The following is a 16,837-nucleotide window of genomic DNA, read 5'->3' on the forward strand; positions in this document are numbered from 1 at the left end:
TTTTTTTTTTTTTTTTTTTTTTTTTTTTTTTTTTTTTTTTTTTTTTTTTTTTTTTTTTTTTTTTTTTTTTTGTAGGGCTGAATGTGTCATATTTCTCTCCACATAGTTCATGCATGCGTGTATAAACCCATTAGCGGACTCGTATACTTACTTACATCTAGGCTTGACTATGAACTAGCGAGCTCGCAATATCGAAAATCAACAAAAAAAAGAAAGGAACGTTTTTAATATCATAGTGTATGAATCTATATGTAATATACTGGAGATGTAATCCATGCATGCGTAACGACATGCTTGAAGTCCCTCATTAAAAATCATAGTTTAGTGAAATGATGCTCATAATATTTTCATACTTATCACATAATGAGTTCTAGTGAGACGTGGATACATATTAATGGTATTTAATTCATGCTTATCCTACACTATTATTTTTGACATAGAGGGAAGTTCGGAGATTAAGAATCTCTAGTGTGTGAACCAACTACACCACAGACAAGATGAGATTCCAAATTAACGCCTTAAAAACATAATGCTAAATATGTCTAGGCCCAGGTTTGAATTGGGGACCCTCTAGTATGTGAGACTAGAGTGATAACCAACTACACCACCGAGACAAGATAGGGTCTGAGCCCAGGTTTGGGCTGGGAACCTCTAGTGTGTGAGACTAGCGTGATAACCAACTTAACCAACTACACCACCCAGACAAGATGGGATTCCAAATTAATGCTTTGAACTCGAATCTAACACTCATATTTCGCGAAACTTCTAGAAGTGAAAATGTTGATAATGCTAAAAATGTCTGGGCTCTGGGGACCTCTGTGTGAAACTAGCATGATAACTAACTACACCACCCAGACAAGATGGGACCTCGGTGTGTGCTAAAAATGTCTGGGCTCTGGGGACCTCTGTGTGAAACTAGCATGATAACTAACTACACCACCCAGACAAGATGGGACCTCGGTGTGTGCTAAAAATGTCTGGGCTCTGGGGACCTCTGTGTGAAACTAGCATGATAACTAACTACACCACCCAGACAAGATGGGACCTCGGTGTGTGCTAAAAATGTCTGGGCTCTGGGGACCTCTGTGTGAAACTAGCATGATAACTAACTACACCACCCAGACAAGATGGGACCTCGGTGTGTGCTAAAAATGTCTGGGCTCTGGGGACCTCTGTGTGAAACTAGCATGATAACTAGCTACACCACCCAGACAAGATGGGACCTGTGTGTGAAACTAGCATGATAACCAACTACACCACCCAGACAAGATGAGATTCCAAATGAACGTTTTGAACTCGAATCAACACTCATATTTCGCAAATCTTCTAAAAGTGAAAATAATGCAAAAAATGTCTGAGCCCCAGGTTTGAATGGGAACCTCTAGTGTGTGAGACTAGCGTGATAACCAACTACACCACCCAAACAAGGTGAGATTTCAAATCAACGTTTTGAACTCATATTTCACGAATCTTCTAAAAGTGAAAATGTTGTTAAGGAAAAAGTAAAAACATAAGGTTAGAAAACATTTGAGCCCACGTTTGGGCTAGGGACCTCTAATGTGTGAGACTAGAGTGATAACCAAAGACACCACCCAGACAAGGTAAGATTTCAAATTAACGCTTTAAACTCGAATCAACACTCAAAAGTAAAAACATAATTTTAAAAATTGACGTTTGTAGAGGTTATCCAAAACTCGAGCATTGGTAGAAAATGAATATAAAAATGTGTCCCATAAAAATTTAGGATTCCGATGAAACAAATATATATGTGTGAGATTTGATGAAACCAAAGATAAAAGCTTAGCCTTTTTCTTTTTTCCCTTTATAGTAAATGGCTTGCAGATATTTGAATGCATATCTTGCTTTTAGACCACTCTATCCAATCAAAACTCAAACAACAAAAGCCACACCAAACAAAAGAAACCCATTACCACTCTCAAAAAGCTTATAACTTAAGGACACTCCCATCGTATATTTATACAAATTTAATTAAAACCCGATACATCAATAATCGACCCCATAGTATGCACGATAATCAAATATCGTCGCTTCTTATGATTCCATTAAACTTCACTAATCGTCGTTTCTTACATGTTCTTACTCCTCATTCAACATCTATTTCTTATGACACTGTTCTAAATCCATAATAATTCAGCTAATACCCTAACCTAAACGTAGTTACTGTGAGATCCCACATTGGTTGGAGAGGGGAACGAAACATTCTTTGTAAGGGTGTGGAAACCTCTCCTTAGTAGACACGTTTTAAAAATTTTGAGGGGAACCCCAGAAGGAAAAACCCAAAGAGGACAATATCTGTTAGCGGTGAATTTACGTGGTTACAGTTAAACTCTCTAATTCTCGAATGAAAAAAAAATGAGGTAATACCGTCAATCCAATGAATATGGAACTCTTTTTGTTATGCAAATGAAACGAAATCTAACTGAAAGTATGTCGAGATGATATGTTTTAGCCTAAATTCAAAAAAACTGTCCCGAAATGGAAAACCAAAGAGGACAATATCTGCTAGGGGTGAGCTTGTGTTGCTCCAATTAAACTCTCTAATTCTCGAACCAAAAGAAAAATGAGGTAATACCGTCAATCCGATGAATACGAAATGCTTTTTGTTATGCAAATGAAACGAAACCCAATTGAAAGTATGTTGAGTTGATATGTTTTAACCTAAATTCAAAAAAACTGTCCCGAAATGGAAAACCCAAAGAGGACAATTTCTATTAGCGGTGGACTTGCGCAGTTACAGTTAAACTCTCTAATTCTCGAACCAAAAGAAAAATAAAGTAATACCATCAATCCAATGAATATGAAACGATTATTGAATCGAAAGTAGGTCCGTTTTAACCTAAATTGAAAGACAAAAACTAGTAAATATTTGGTCACATATTTGAGATAATTTACAATATTGCCATGGAAACTAAAGAGAATCTCAAAGCAAAACACAAAATGCAAAGGCCACCTTTAATTTTTGTTCCCCTTTCTTTTCTTTTCTTTTCTTTTCTTTTCTTTTCCTTTTACCTTTAATGGGTGGAATTCACTTTATTAAGCTTAGGGAACCCTTCTCCCACCTTTTAATTAAAGTATAAAACAAACATCCCTTAATTATTATTTTTATTTTAATTACATAAACCTAATTTGGTGATCAAACAACCAATCAAATCTTTTTCTTTTCTTTTTATAATTATCTTTATAAAATTAGTTTGTGATGTTCAATAAAAAAATTATTCAAAAGTGGTTTTTAACTATTTTTTAAAAGCATTTATTAAAATTTTAAATTTTGTGCGGGTTCGAACTAGATAAACACGCCTGGTAATAAATACACATAAACTTTAAAATTTAAAAATAAAAAACAAAAATATTATCGAACGAGTCCTAAATTCTAACCGAGAATTGATTTGATAGGTTTTCATCATTCATTCCTAAAGTAACACATACAAGATAGCTGATGGTGCAATCTTGTGTCATCTTGAAAGCCCAGTTTCATTCCCGAGGTTAAGCCTTGCCGGGTGGTCTTCCAGAGTTTCCTGCTCTCCTACAAAACGAAAAACCAAAAAAAAGTTCAAGTCTTGAGTCGTTTTTCGATTTTCGAGACGTTTAGTAGGTTAACGATTGTAGAACGGAGCTGAATCATCGACTATTGAACGGATACTCAAAACTTAAGAACGAGTATTAGTAATGGATAAAGAGATATTGATTAAGTAAAAGGCATGGAATATATTGAAGTACACACATATACACCTTTTATTTACTGTGGTTTTAAAGATGTTTGTGTCACCTTCAACCAAGGACTTTAAATGACACCCTTTAAGCTAAAAGAACTCAATGTAACAGTTTTAAAAGGCAAAGTGAGAAAAATTTAAACTTTTTATCTCTCCCTCTCTTTCTCTCTCTAAATCTATCCAATTTAAATAGAAAAACACGACATACAACACCCATGTCATGTTTTACGAGCTGAATTAAAGTAGCTCAATTGATTAAGACATATAATTTTATTAAAAATTCAAACAACGTAGTACCTGTTATGAATAGGATCAGGGCCATTAGGAACTCTTCTTTTACTCATGTAGTTGAGATGCCATTCTGAACGAACAACGTCCTTGCCACCACGACCACCGACCACCTCCATCTCTTTAGAAATTCCACCGAATTGAGCTGCCGTCGTTGTCGTCGTCATCCCGGTTGCCACCGATTGTCCCCGTTGATGGGAACCATTCACTAACAAAAGCCAAATAAACCCCATAACAGCCATGGCCTTACAAGAAGGAGAATAAGAACTCATTTCCTCTCTCTCTAGACAATAGTATGCTCTTAAAGCTTGAACAACATGGGCAATCTTTGAGAGAAATCACTACATGACAGGATTTTGATTTTGGGATGTTGAGAGAGAGAGAGAGAGAGTGAGGAGAGAGAGAGAGAGGAGAGAGAGAGAATAAATGGCTTCAAACATGAGAAGGAGGGAACCCTTGTTGCTTTATACTACGACACTCATCTTTTACTTTGGCTTTGTGTGTATTTTGATGCACAAACCAAAACAAAGAGACGTCTTTTTACGTACAAATGGAAAGAAAGAATCAAAATACGAAGTAATAAAGAGGATTATTATATTGTTGGTGGTGGCATGCATGCATGATAATATCCTTTTACGAGCTATTTATAAGAACATTAAGATGTATGCAATTAAGAACATTAGCTATACAACATCTTAAGCTTGAGTTGATGTTAAATGTTTTTGCTTTTGTTTGTGGGTCACACACAAATTCACTTTTGAACTCAACCAAATCATTTACAATGATTCGAACTAAAGTTTAACATTGATATTGTAGGCTTGGAATAATATTTAAGGACAAAAAAAGGATTCACTAGTAGTGGAAAAGAATCGTTGGACTACGTCAACCATGTCCGGTGTTCAAAAAACATACGTAACTCGAAAAACCCATTAGAAACCCATTCAACCTAACTCAGGGTTATAAAGTTACGTGGGTTGGGTTGAGTTCAAAGAACTGAAAACGGTATGAATGAGATTAATTTATGAGTTTCTCTCTAAGAATGTATGATTAATCCAACAGGTATATGAAAGTTATCTTATTTATAATTAAATAAATTACTAACGATATGGAAATAGTAATAAATGGAAAGATAAATATGGTAATAAGACAAATATTAAATATTTGTCTTATAATAAAATATTAAATATAATATATATGGTAAACTATAATTTATTACTAAATATCCTTAACACTCTCGAATTAGATTGAGTTGAATTTGTTAGATGAGCACGACTCTACACAATGGTATGATATTGTCCACTTTGAGCATAAACTCTCATGGCTTTGCTTTGGGCTTCCCCAAAAGGCCTCATGCCCGTGGAGATGGTATTATTTGATTATAAACCCATGATAATTCCCTAGATTAGCGTGAGACTTTCATCTAACACCTCCCCTTGAACAAAGTACACCTCCCCTTAATCGAGACTCGACTCCTTTTTCTTTTGGAGTCTTAGTTATTTTTTACTATGTCTTCGACCTTTTCTTTTGGAGTCCTTTGTTCGCCATTTGATGATTCTATTGGCATGACTAAGTTTAGGGCATGACTCTAATACCATGTTAGATGAACACGAATCTTCACAATGATATGATATTGTCCACTTTAAGCATAAGCTCTCATGGCTTTGCTTTGGGCTTCCCCAAAAGGCCTCGTGCCAATGAAGATATTATTCTTTGATTATAAACCCATAAATCAATGATTGTTCCCTAAATTAAATTAGCCACGTGTGACTTTCGACTCCAATTTATTGAAATTTTAAAATATATATATACATATATTTATTTTAAATATTTAGAGATAAATTTTCAAAATACATATTGAAATTGAGTTGCAAATTTTAATTTAATTTTCGAAAATAAATAGATGTTTTACGAACTAACATTTTACTTTTATTAAAAATAAAAATTTGAATAAATGACATAAATAACTCGATCCAACTCAACCCTAAAATTTATAGTTAGACAATTATTTAATAAGAGTTGTTTGAGTTGGAAAAGTATAGTTTAAACAATTGGGTTGGCTGATCCAACCCAACACATGAACACCCCTAATAATAACTATATCCTCTTGCTCATGCGAGTTGACCACAAGTTCTCATTGCAGGCTTGAACAGTCGAGGCTCCCGTACTTAGCTAGAAATCTTGAAAATCTATGTTTTAGGTATAAATCAAGCAACGACTATTACGTCTCAATGTCCGATTACAAAGTCGAGAGACGAAAGGCTACAACAAACTTTAAGGAGATGTCAAACTACGCTAAACTCGACAAATGAGATCTATAAGATGTTGGAGTCTTTTCTTACAATGTTGCGTGAAAGTCGAGCTTCAATGTATCGTGAAGCCTTTTACTATGGGAGTCAAGGTTGAGATGTGGCCAGCCATGTAACTCAGGTAGGTATCAGCTTTTCAATCTTAATTACCCACTTAAAAATTGGCTTTTGGTCTTCTTTGGCCAATTAGGTTAAGAATGTCAAAAGGGCTATTAAAAGCCTTATTTTTCTATGTTAGATCTTACATGCTAAGAGAATGTATATGGCAAGGTACAAGATTTTTTGATTGATTATAAATTGGGGAACCCGTTTAAAAAAATAGTTAGTGATTTATTTATGAGAATTATTAATGATTTTAACTCGAGGAAAGTATAGGAAATTTGTTAGGATTCTCTTTTCGAATTATTTTTTCTACTTTGCTTATTTGTTTTGGTGTATTTCGATCAAGGGTCACATCCAACATTTGATAAAAGAGCTAGGATGTAAAAAAAAAAATGTTGTCAATATAAAATGTTGTTGGAGGAGACGTGACAACGATAAGGAGCAGAAGGGAGGAGAGTGTAACGCTCCAATACTCGTTACTTACAAAGAGTAACTATGCAGCATGGTCAATAAAGATGCGTATTAGTTTACAGGCACAAGGCATGTGGGACACCATCGAGCATGGTGACGACTTTGAGGAACGTAAGAATAGGATGACTCTTGCTGCCATCTACTAAGTAGTCCCAAAGAACGTCCTTCTCATGTTGGTAGAGAAGGACACAACAAAGTTAGTGTGGGAGATGCTAAAAACAATGGATGTAAATGTGGAACGAGTCAAGAAGCAAAAGTGCATACTTTGAAGCTAGTTTGAGGCTATCTGTATGAATGACAGTGAGTTAATAGATAACTTTTCCATGAAGTTAACGACGACCATCACCGACATTCGTTTGTTAGGCGACTAGGTGGTGGAGATCTCCTAAGAGAAGGGTTGCCATAATAATTATTAATCCACGACCCACTCCACGAGAACTCATTGGATAGGTCGAATGGTGCCCATCTACCAAAATTGCTTGACTAAGGGAATAATTTTTGGGTACAGTGAGACGTATAACATAACAACAACATTATTCAATGTAGAAAATCTATCGAAAAAAATCATACCCAAAAACTATTTTTTTTAGTCCAAAGAATACACAACTCATTCTAGAATATCATATAGTAAAAAGTTGGTAGCTTCTTTTATTTTTATTATTATTATTATTAGTGTAGAAACAACATAATTAACACTCAAAATGGATTCCTAAATGCTTCAAATCTATTTTCAATCTCTTTAATGTTCACAAAATTCCATAATCTAATCTTCAATATTAAATAATTGTTTGGTGGGAGAGAATATATCCAATAACTTTGTTACTCCAACCAGCTTCTCCCTCAAGATATGCTCATGCATGAAAATTATGGTAGAATCTGTATGTACCTGCTACACTGACTCGAAAATCTCGATCAATTCAATTCAACTCGTAAAGTGTTTGAGATGAATTATCGACTTAGACCCAATTGAGTTTAAATAATATAAATTTTTTATGGGTTTGATTGGTTTATAGATTCCCTAAAACTAGTTTAGATTTATCCGAACCCACTCTAATTTTCTATGGGGTTTTATGTCTATTTTGGCCCGTTATATATAACCGTCTACCTCACGATTTTAAAATGCGTCTATTAGAGAGAAATTTCCACACTTTTGTCATTTACAACCGTGAGAAGTTTAAATTTTTTAATGTAATTTTTAAAAATATATTGAAATTGAGTTATAAAATTTAATTCAATATTTAAAAATAAATAAATATTTTTTTACCTATTTGATTAAATAATTTGAACTAATTCAATCAAAATATTGACCTAATTCAATTCATAAACACTCTAATTAATAATTATATCATAAAATTAAGCACCTTATTATTGATTTAATATGTTCCCTCAAATTAGGTTTGATTATAATAATAAGTCTTGAAAGTTACGAATGAGGGATTCTCTTCCCCAAATGCCAATAAATTCCCAAAATCAAAATGTGTAGCCGCCAAAGGCATAGTTTCAAAACAATTATTCTAAACCATTTTTTAATTATAAAAATTTACTTATTTTTTAATGATGTTTCAATGACCCGAATATTTTTCAAATTTCGACTGTATCAGCTCATTAGTGAAGAGGTAGAGATTCTACCTTAGTTACCCAACCAGTGGAGTCAAACCTAACTCGTTAGAGTACCTTAATTTAAAAATATACATTAGTAATATTATGTAACGAGCTCAATAACGGTGTCTAGATGAGTTTCGTGTGGGACTCTATCTCAAAAGATGACAGCCCACCCCCAATATATTGAGACAAGACCTACCCACCTAGCTCCTAAGTTAGTGTACATCGACATGATAAATGTAGATAATTGTCCCAACTGAAAAAAAATATATATTTATGCAATTATACAAATGTTTTAGACCTAAACCCTAAATCCTAAACACAATATGAATACCTTTTATAGTAACATCAATATCAACAAACATTTAATATTCAAAATTCAACCTAGCACCAAGACACTGCGATGTAGTTATCCGAAGGAAAATTCCCATCTACTCAACTAAATATTCTCAAATCGACTTGAAAATTCCAAATTGATTAGCATAAATCTAAACATAAAAATGATTTTCATGGTTAGGAACTAATTTACAGCATTTAAAACGAGTTAGATCGTTACCCACTAACTTTCACTAGAAAAGGTTCATGCTTTCGCTTGGTTTATGTTCGAGTGCATTTGAGCTTGCAAATCTAACCTCTACCGACTATGGGTAATTCAATCTTAGGTCGTTTGAAGCGTAGGTCACTAAACTAAAGTGATTTATGACCCATATAGATTGCCTAACTATTGTTGTTCAACGAGCTCGTCATCGTAGCAATTGATGTCGCCAGTCAAAAGTTGAGTGCATGGCGATCATCGTGAGTCTATCACCCTCGTGAAGAAGCAAGTTAATTAAATGTTTAAGAGGACATAATAAACACTTTTGAAAGTTCAGAACCAAATTCAAAGTTTAGAAACTAAACTTGTAATTTAACCTAAATGGACCGTAACAATCTAGAATAGGTTTAAACCAACCAAACAACACATTTTTTGTTTTGGTTCAAGTCTCAGATTTCATTGTGTGGCAAAAGAGGGAAAATACAGTGGTCAAAAGGGATAACAGAACAGTCCAAGAAGAGATAGACTCGGTAGAAATATCGTGTGCCTGCATACAAGACTCGAGACTCGGGAATACGAATATACATTTGATACAAATACAAGTCTAAACAAAGTTCGTGTCAACAGTCATAAACATAGATTATAGCAAATATTAAAATGCATATTAACTAATGTTCTAAGACAGCTTAGAAAATGAAGCAATGCCTGTATGACCATATGAGGCCTCCCAGTTGCTCCCATCAAACTGCCTAATCTCAACATGGGTCAATGTTCCAGGATCAACACATTTGAAAGTAATGGCAACTCCATCTGGGTTTGAGCGTGGATGGTAAAATGAGGTAATGCCACAAACTTTACAGAAGGTATGTTTTGCAGTGTGAGTACCAAACGTATAGGTTGAAATAAAGTTCTTGGAATCTCCTAAAAGTTTGAACCGTTCCAAAGGCACAATAAAATGTGTATTGGCCCTCATGAAGCAATCAGAACAGTTACAATCCCAAGCTACGACACTAGTAGGTGCTTCGACTCGCCATCTTACGTTCTTGCAGTGGCATCCACCGTTATGCACAACTAACTCGGAGTCCATTATAGAAGAAATCACCCCTTTCAATCTTTTAGTGAATGATTGTTCGCTTTCCTGATAAAAAATGGTCATAGGATTTAAATCTTCATCTTGTTGTAAACTAGCCCTGCTAAACTAACTAATTCGAAAAGGAAAATTGTTCTAGAATCAAATTGTATTCTCTTACTATTTTTCGATTCTTTTCTTTTTGACAAGAGACAAATGTTTCATCGAGAAAAATAGAATACAGCCAAAACGCCAAAGGAGAGACAAATTCCTTGTAACTTAAGTGTAGGGGTGGATTGTGAGATTCCTCATCGATTAGAGAGAGAAACTGTGAGATCCCACATTGGTTGAAGAGGGGAACAAAACCTTCCTTATAAGGGTGTGGAAACCTCTCCATAGTAGATGCGTTTTAAGACCGTGAGATTGACGGTGATGCGTAATAGGCCAAAGCGGACAATATCTACTAGCGGTGGGCTTGGGCTATTACAGGAACAAGTGCCAGCGAGGATGCTGGGCATCGAAGCTAGGCTCGAAGGGGGTGGATTGCGAGATTCCACATCGGTTGGAGAGGGGAACGAAACATTCTTTATAAGGGTGTGGAAACCTCTTCCTAGCATACGCGTTTTAAAACCTTGAGAGGAAACCTGGAAGGGAAAGCCCAAAGAGGACAATATCGGCTAGCAGTGGGCTTGGGCTGTTACAGGAACGAGTGTCGGCGAGGATGCTAGGCCCTAAAGGGGTGAATTGTGAGATCTCACATCGATTGGAGAGGAGAATGAAGCATTCTTTATAAGAGTGTGGAAACCTCTCCCTAGTAGACGCGTTTTAAAATCAACCTCTCCCTAGCAGACGCGTTTTAAAATCAACCTCTCCCTAGCAGACGCGTTTTAAAATCAACCTCTCCCTAACATACGCGTTTTAAAATCTTGAGGGGAAGCCTGGAAGGAAAAGCCCAAAGAGGACAACTTCTGCTAGCGGTGGGCTTGGGCTTGGGCGGGCCATTAAAAAATTGCTTCCAATCTAAGTTAATTGAAAAGCTGACATAATTACTGAAATCCGTATGAATGGTACTCTAATTTGAGGTCATCTACTGTATTGTACATTTAGCCAATAGTTCAGACATCATTGAAGATCCTATTGTTTCTTTCTAATCACAGGGAGGCACGCAAGACCCTATTATCACTCTTTTCATAAAGTTCTAACCTTTGCGTTGGATCTGCTAACTAAAAAAACACTTTCAGAAGCCAGTTTTCCATGGAAGGGCACTTACCGCCCCAAAATAGCTTGGATAAAGTAGAACGCAAGCTTGGAATGATTAGAGTTGAGCTTCAAAATAACCAATTTGTGAAAAGATTCTTTTTAATCTATCTTCGTCGAGGCCAAACTAGAGATCAAATGTAACGGCCCAACTACACCACCAAACAATATTGTCCTGTTTGGCTTTCTCTTCCAGGCTTCCTCTCAAAATTTTTAAAACGCGTCTGCTAGGGAGAGGTTTCCACACCCTTATAAGATTGTTTCGTTCTCCTCCCCAACCGACATGGGATCTCACAATCCATCCCCCTTTGGGGCGCAACATCCTCGTTGGCACTCGTTCCCTTCTCCAACAGATGTGGGACCTCCCCAATCCACCCCCTTTGGGGCCAGCATCCTTGCTGGCACATCGCCTCGTGTCCACCCCCCTTCGGGGTTCAGCCTCCTCTCTAGCACATCGCTTAGTTTCTAGCTCTAATACCATTTATAACGACCCAAGCCCACCGCTAGCAGATATTGTCCTCTTTGGGCTTTCCCTTCCACGCTTCCTCTCAAAGTTTTTAAAACATGTCTGCTCGGGAGAGATTTCCACACCCTTATAAAAAGTGTTTCGTTCTTCTCCCCAACCGATGAGGATCTTGCATCAAACTTGGAAGAAAAGTAGAACCACATTCCTTCTATCAAAAACTCCTTCATAAGCCTACATACAACCTTAACTGGTATGCGTAGAAGAAATACTCAAAGCAAAAACTGGGATGTGACTATCAAGTTACTACAATATCACATAAGAAAGGAAAGAATGTCAATCCAATTATATGCTCCTCAGGGCCTTTTCTCAAGGTGGCCTTCGATTGTCTAAGAGGAACCCTCCTAATTACTACTCCACCAACAATGAAAGTAACTTTCTTTCTCATCCCAAATTGGATGAAGCTTAAATCAACAGATTCAAAATCAAAGGCCAGCAAGAACAGAATTTAACAAACATAAACGGAATCACATATCAAAGCTTTCGAACATGAGCACCTACTGGTAATATATTACACTAAAAGAATGCAGAGATGATAGTTTTGAATATGAACATACCTTAAACAGGGGGATCCTGTCACAATGTTAATTGAATAGCTCGGTAAACGTCAAGGAGTTGTTAAATTCTCAAATCGAACCCTAAACCATTTGGAGAGTCTCCTCCTTCTTATATAGTCAAATCTAACCCTGTTACAAATCATTGAAGCATTTAAACAGAAAGTACTTCCGTCGATTTGGTTTTTAATTCTAACATCTATAAGCAGTGGTTACGTTGAAATCATTTTAGGGCATCCGTACCAAAGTGGGGCGGGGTAAGGATTGATAAATCAGAAAGAAAGAAATCTATAATGTTCAATCACAATTACACAGAGACAGAGGACGAGGAGGTATGCGGATCAAAAATTTGGATTAAGAGAAAGCTAAGAGCAAGAAAAGAAGAGCAAACGAACCTCACCTATGGCCTGTGGGCGTTCGCGACTGTGAATCAGGGAGCCGGTGGCGACAGCTTACGGGCATTCAGTGCAAGTATTAACAAAATGGTTAGTGGTACTTATAAACTTGTGATCATCCCTTGACTAACGAACGTGGACTTACCTCCTAACAATCCTCAACACGTAATTGTTGGTTTTGAGGGCCCGTATGGGATTTTGTAGCGAAGCATAATCAAGTATGAACGACCTTTATTGACTCTTATTCCAAGGGTGTAACTTGCTCATCAAGGTGTATTTAGGTTTCAGAGTGCACTTAACCTCTCATTTTCTACTTTCCAGGGTCCATCAAGTCATCACACCTCGTGCACATAAGTTAGGGTGCCCTTGTATGTTTTGGGCTCTAGGAAGTCGAGTCATCGCTCGCAATAGATGACGCCTCAATCTCCTTGTATCTCCATACATGCATATTATTAAGTGTTAGGCTAATGCTCCTCTAATGGCACTCGACAAACTCCCTATCCCTACGTCACTCCGGGCTAGAATAGTGAAAGCGGGCATCCCACTAAGCACAACTAAAGCTCCCCCAATAGTACCCTCTAGTGTGTCATGTGCCCTAAGTGGGTGACGTCGCATTCCTATATGCTAAGTTGATCCTCACCAATCAGGATTGTACCCCAACCGTACCTACATAGACGTAGTTGATTCATGTCGTTATAACGAACCCTAAATGTAGCTCAAGGACCAAGGAAATATAAAACATATGCTAAAGCTCTTTAATAGGCCATACATATCCTCTAGGGCACATAACATCCCGTTCATATATCAATGAGGAAAGACATATGTGTTCCAACCTCTTATCATGCTTCTAGGGACATAAACAAAATTTAATCATACAGTATACATATGTGCGTAATATACATGCATATTGAGTAAGGTACGATCAATCATACATGTCATAGTCCTCACAAAGCATTTAAAAACATTTAGATTTGGATAGTAGAAGTCCTAAAACGTGCAATTAAAGCTAAACCGTCATTAGTTCATAATTTGAGGCTTAGCTAATCCATTTTCATGCTCAATTCATCCTTACATCATGTTAATAGCTCATATGTCTTAGTCCCATCAAAACCTACAAGTATTTCTTACTTAAAAATAAAAAAAATGGTTACTTATTTAGTCGATCGAATTTTCAAGCTTTTACAACCTTTAAGGATAGTTGACCGTTCATTATAAGGCAACTTACATTACGACTTACCATATTTGCCTTTTTATTAAAGGCAAATATATTATATTCATTTTTTTTTTTTTTGTTATTTTCATATTATTTGTAATTTACCATATTTCTATATTTTGTAAATGATTATAAATAAGACAACTCTCACTATTATTTATGCACGTGGATTCAGCAAACATTTACATGGTATCAGAGCCCTTTCAGTTTAACAACCCTGTCCTTTCTTCTCTATGGCTTCCGAATCCTCTTATCATCTTCTTTCTTTCAATACTCTAATCCATATGATCACCATCAAACTTTCTTCCTCCAACTATTTTATTTGGAAAAGTCAACTTCTCCCTCTCTTTGAGTGTCAAGGCATGCTGAGCTATGTTGATGGAACTATGGTTCCACCACCTCGCTTTGAACTAGAAACCTCGTCAACACTCAACCCTAAATATTTGGCGTGGAGAGCAGCCAATCAACGACTTCTCTGTCTCCTGCTCTCCTCTCTCACTGAGGAAGTCATGGCTGTTGTTGTTGATCTCTCTACTGCACGTGATGTTTGGTTTGCGTTGGAAACTACGTTCAGCCATTATTCGAAAGCTCGTGAACTAAGACTCAAGGATGACTTGCAGTTAATGAAACGTGGCACCAAACTTGTTGCTGAGTATGCCCGTGCCTTCAAAAAAATTTGTGACCAACTTCATGCCATTGGCAGACCCGTCGAGGACATTGATAAAGTGCACTGGTTTCTTCGTGGACTCGGTACCAAATTTTCAGCTTTTTCTACTGCTCAGATGGCTCTCACCCCTATCCCTTGCTTTGCAGATTTAGTCTCTAAAATTGAAAGTTTTGAGTTGTTCCAGCGTTCCCTTGAGTCTTCTAACTCCACTCCTACAACATTCACAGCCACTAATTGTGGTTACACCCATGGAAGCCACCATGCTTCCTTTAGCAACGTGCGAGGTCATTCTTATTCTCACAAAAACAGCTCTTCCAATCGAAGACGAACCCACTCAGGTCATGGTCGTTGACCACCTCACTGCCAAATATGCCGCAAAGAGGGCCATTATGCTGACCGCTGCAACCAACGATATGTTCGACCTGATTCTTCTCATGCTCACCTTGCTGAAGCCTTTAACAAGTCATGTTCTCTTGCTGGAACCGATGCTGTTGATTGGTTTCTAGACACTGGGGCTTCGGCCCATATGACTGCCGACTCATCTATTTTGGATCAGTCTAAAAATTACACGGGTAAGGACTCTGTGATCGTAGGAAATGGTGCATCCCTACCCATTACCCACACTAGTACTCTTTCTCCTGTTCCAAATATTCACTTATTAGATGTCTTGGTTGTCCCTCACCTCACTAAAAATCTTTTTTTCAGAAGTAAATTAACGTCTGATTTTCCTCTCTCCGTTACATTTACTAATAATCTTATTACTATCTAGAATTGTCAAACAAGAAGGGTGGTGGCAACCAGTAAAAGAGATGGAGGACTATATGTGCTAGAGCGCGGCAACTCTGCTTTTATTTCAGTCCTTAGAAACAAATCTTTACGTGAAATAAACAAATCTTTACGTGCTTCATATGATTTATGGCATGCTCGTCTAAGTCATGTGAATCATTCTGTTATTTCTTTTTTAAATAGAAAATGTCATCTTTCTCTTACGTCTTTATTGTCTTCTCCATCATTATGTTATACTTATCAGCTTGCGAAAAATCATCGATTGCCTTATTCCCGCAATGAACGTAGGTCATCTCATGTGTTAGATCTTATTCGTTGTGATCTTTGGGGTCCTTCTCCTGTCAATCAAATTCGGGTTTTTTTTTATTATGTTATTTTTATTAATGATTACTCTCGATTTACTTGACTTTACCTTTAAAATTTAAATCTGATTTCTTTTATATTTTTTTTCAATTTCAAAATTTTGTGGAAAATCAATATTCTTCTCCCCGCTGCATTTCTTATATTTTTTTGGGTTATAGTCCTGCTCATAAAGGGTTCCACTATCTTGATCCCATCACCACTAAGCTGTATATCACCCGCCATGCTCAATTTGATGAAACTCATTTTCCTACTATCCATACCTCCCAGGCCCAACCTCTCCCCTCTGTTCCTATTTCAAATTTCTTGGAACCACATCTTTATCACATTGATTCACCCCTCCCCCTCCTACCCCCCCACCCACTTCATCATCACATATTCCTCGATCCAGTTCATCCCCGTATGATATTTGTTCTGACCTTGTGGATGAGTCTGTGCAGGTTGATACTTCTCTTGCAAGTTCCACTTTGCCACCCTCGATTTCTAATTCGACCTCTATTGAACCTACTGTTGATTCCTCTTCTTTGGGCACTCATCCTATGATCACATGAGCCAAAGTTGGTATATTCAAGACTTGTCATCCAGCAAATCTTGGTATTTTGGGCTCATCTAGACTTCTTTATGCTCTTCTTGCATCCACTGAGCCAAAAGGATTCAAATCTACAGCTAAAAATCTTGCTTAGGTGGCTGCCATGGATGGAGCATTACAACAAAATGATACTTGATCTTTGGTTCCTCGCCCTGCCAACACCAACATCATGGGCTCTAAATGGGTGTTTCGTATTAAATATTTGTCTGATGGATCCGTCGAGCGTTTCAAGGCTCATCTTGTTGCCAAAGGTTATACTCAGATTCTTGGTCTTGACTACACTGACACTTTTAGTCCGATTGTCAAGGCTACCACTATCCGTGTTGTGCTCTCTATTGCAGTCACAAATAAATGGCCTCTTCGACAACTTGATGTCAAGAATGCTTTTC

At 36.9% G+C, this 16,837-nt stretch overlaps 2 protein-coding genes and 1 non-coding gene across 5 annotated transcripts; all 3 read right to left on the reverse strand.

The window, feature by feature from the left end:
* Positions 1–539: 539 nt before the first annotated feature.
* Positions 540–614, reverse strand: TRNAV-CAC. The gene has a single exon. It is a non-coding gene; the product is annotated as a tRNA-Val (tRNA).
* Positions 615–3,322: 2,708 nt separating this feature from the next.
* LOC111450563 lies at positions 3,323–4,554 on the reverse strand. The gene is made up of 2 exons (XM_023090759.1): positions 4,029–4,554; positions 3,323–3,544 (listed from the first exon to the last, which is right to left on the reverse strand). The coding sequence occupies exons 1-2, from the start codon at positions 4,289–4,291 to the stop codon at positions 3,505–3,507; spliced, it is 303 nt and encodes a 100-aa protein (XP_022946527.1). The 5' UTR covers positions 4,292–4,554; the 3' UTR covers positions 3,323–3,504.
* A 5,012-nt stretch (positions 4,555–9,566) lies between these two features.
* On the reverse strand, positions 9,567–12,976 carry LOC111450635 (centromere protein V-like). 3 transcript variants are annotated; one of them, XM_023090860.1, is made up of 3 exons: positions 12,839–12,976; positions 12,442–12,570; positions 9,567–10,173 (listed from the first exon to the last, which is right to left on the reverse strand). In XM_023090860.1, exon 3 carries the CDS (start codon positions 10,120–10,122, stop codon positions 9,712–9,714), a length of 411 nt encoding a protein of 136 aa, XP_022946628.1. In that variant the 5' UTR covers positions 10,123–10,173; positions 12,442–12,570; positions 12,839–12,976; the 3' UTR covers positions 9,567–9,711. The 3 variants fall into 3 exon arrangements, with proteins under 3 accessions (XP_022946628.1, XP_022946627.1, XP_022946629.1); XM_023090859.1 differs by having other exon boundaries at positions 12,834–12,925; XM_023090861.1 differs by lacking the exon at positions 12,839–12,976 and adding an exon at positions 12,744–12,764.
* Between the last annotated feature and the right edge of the window lie 3,861 nt (positions 12,977–16,837).

The sequence above is a fragment of the Cucurbita moschata genome, unplaced genomic scaffold (assembly GCF_002738365.1).
Source record: "Cucurbita moschata cultivar Rifu unplaced genomic scaffold, Cmos_1.0 Cmo_Scf00012, whole genome shotgun sequence".
NCBI lineage: Eukaryota > Viridiplantae > Streptophyta > Magnoliopsida > Cucurbitales > Cucurbitaceae > Cucurbita > Cucurbita moschata.

Excerpts from the sequence above, each read along its gene's own strand:
- LOC111450635 (XM_023090860.1), bottom strand. The coding sequence starts at position 10,122 with ATGGACTCCGAGTTAGTTGTGCATAACGGTGGATGCCACTGCAAGAAC.
- LOC111450563 (XM_023090759.1), bottom strand. The coding sequence starts at position 4,291 with ATGAGTTCTTATTCTCCTTCTTGTAAGGCCATGGCTGTTATGGGGTTT. Across the intron at positions 3,545-4,028 it reads CCTGATCCTATTCATAACAG|GAGAGCAGGAAACTCTGGAA; the intron begins GTACTACGTTGT and ends TTCGTTTTGTAG.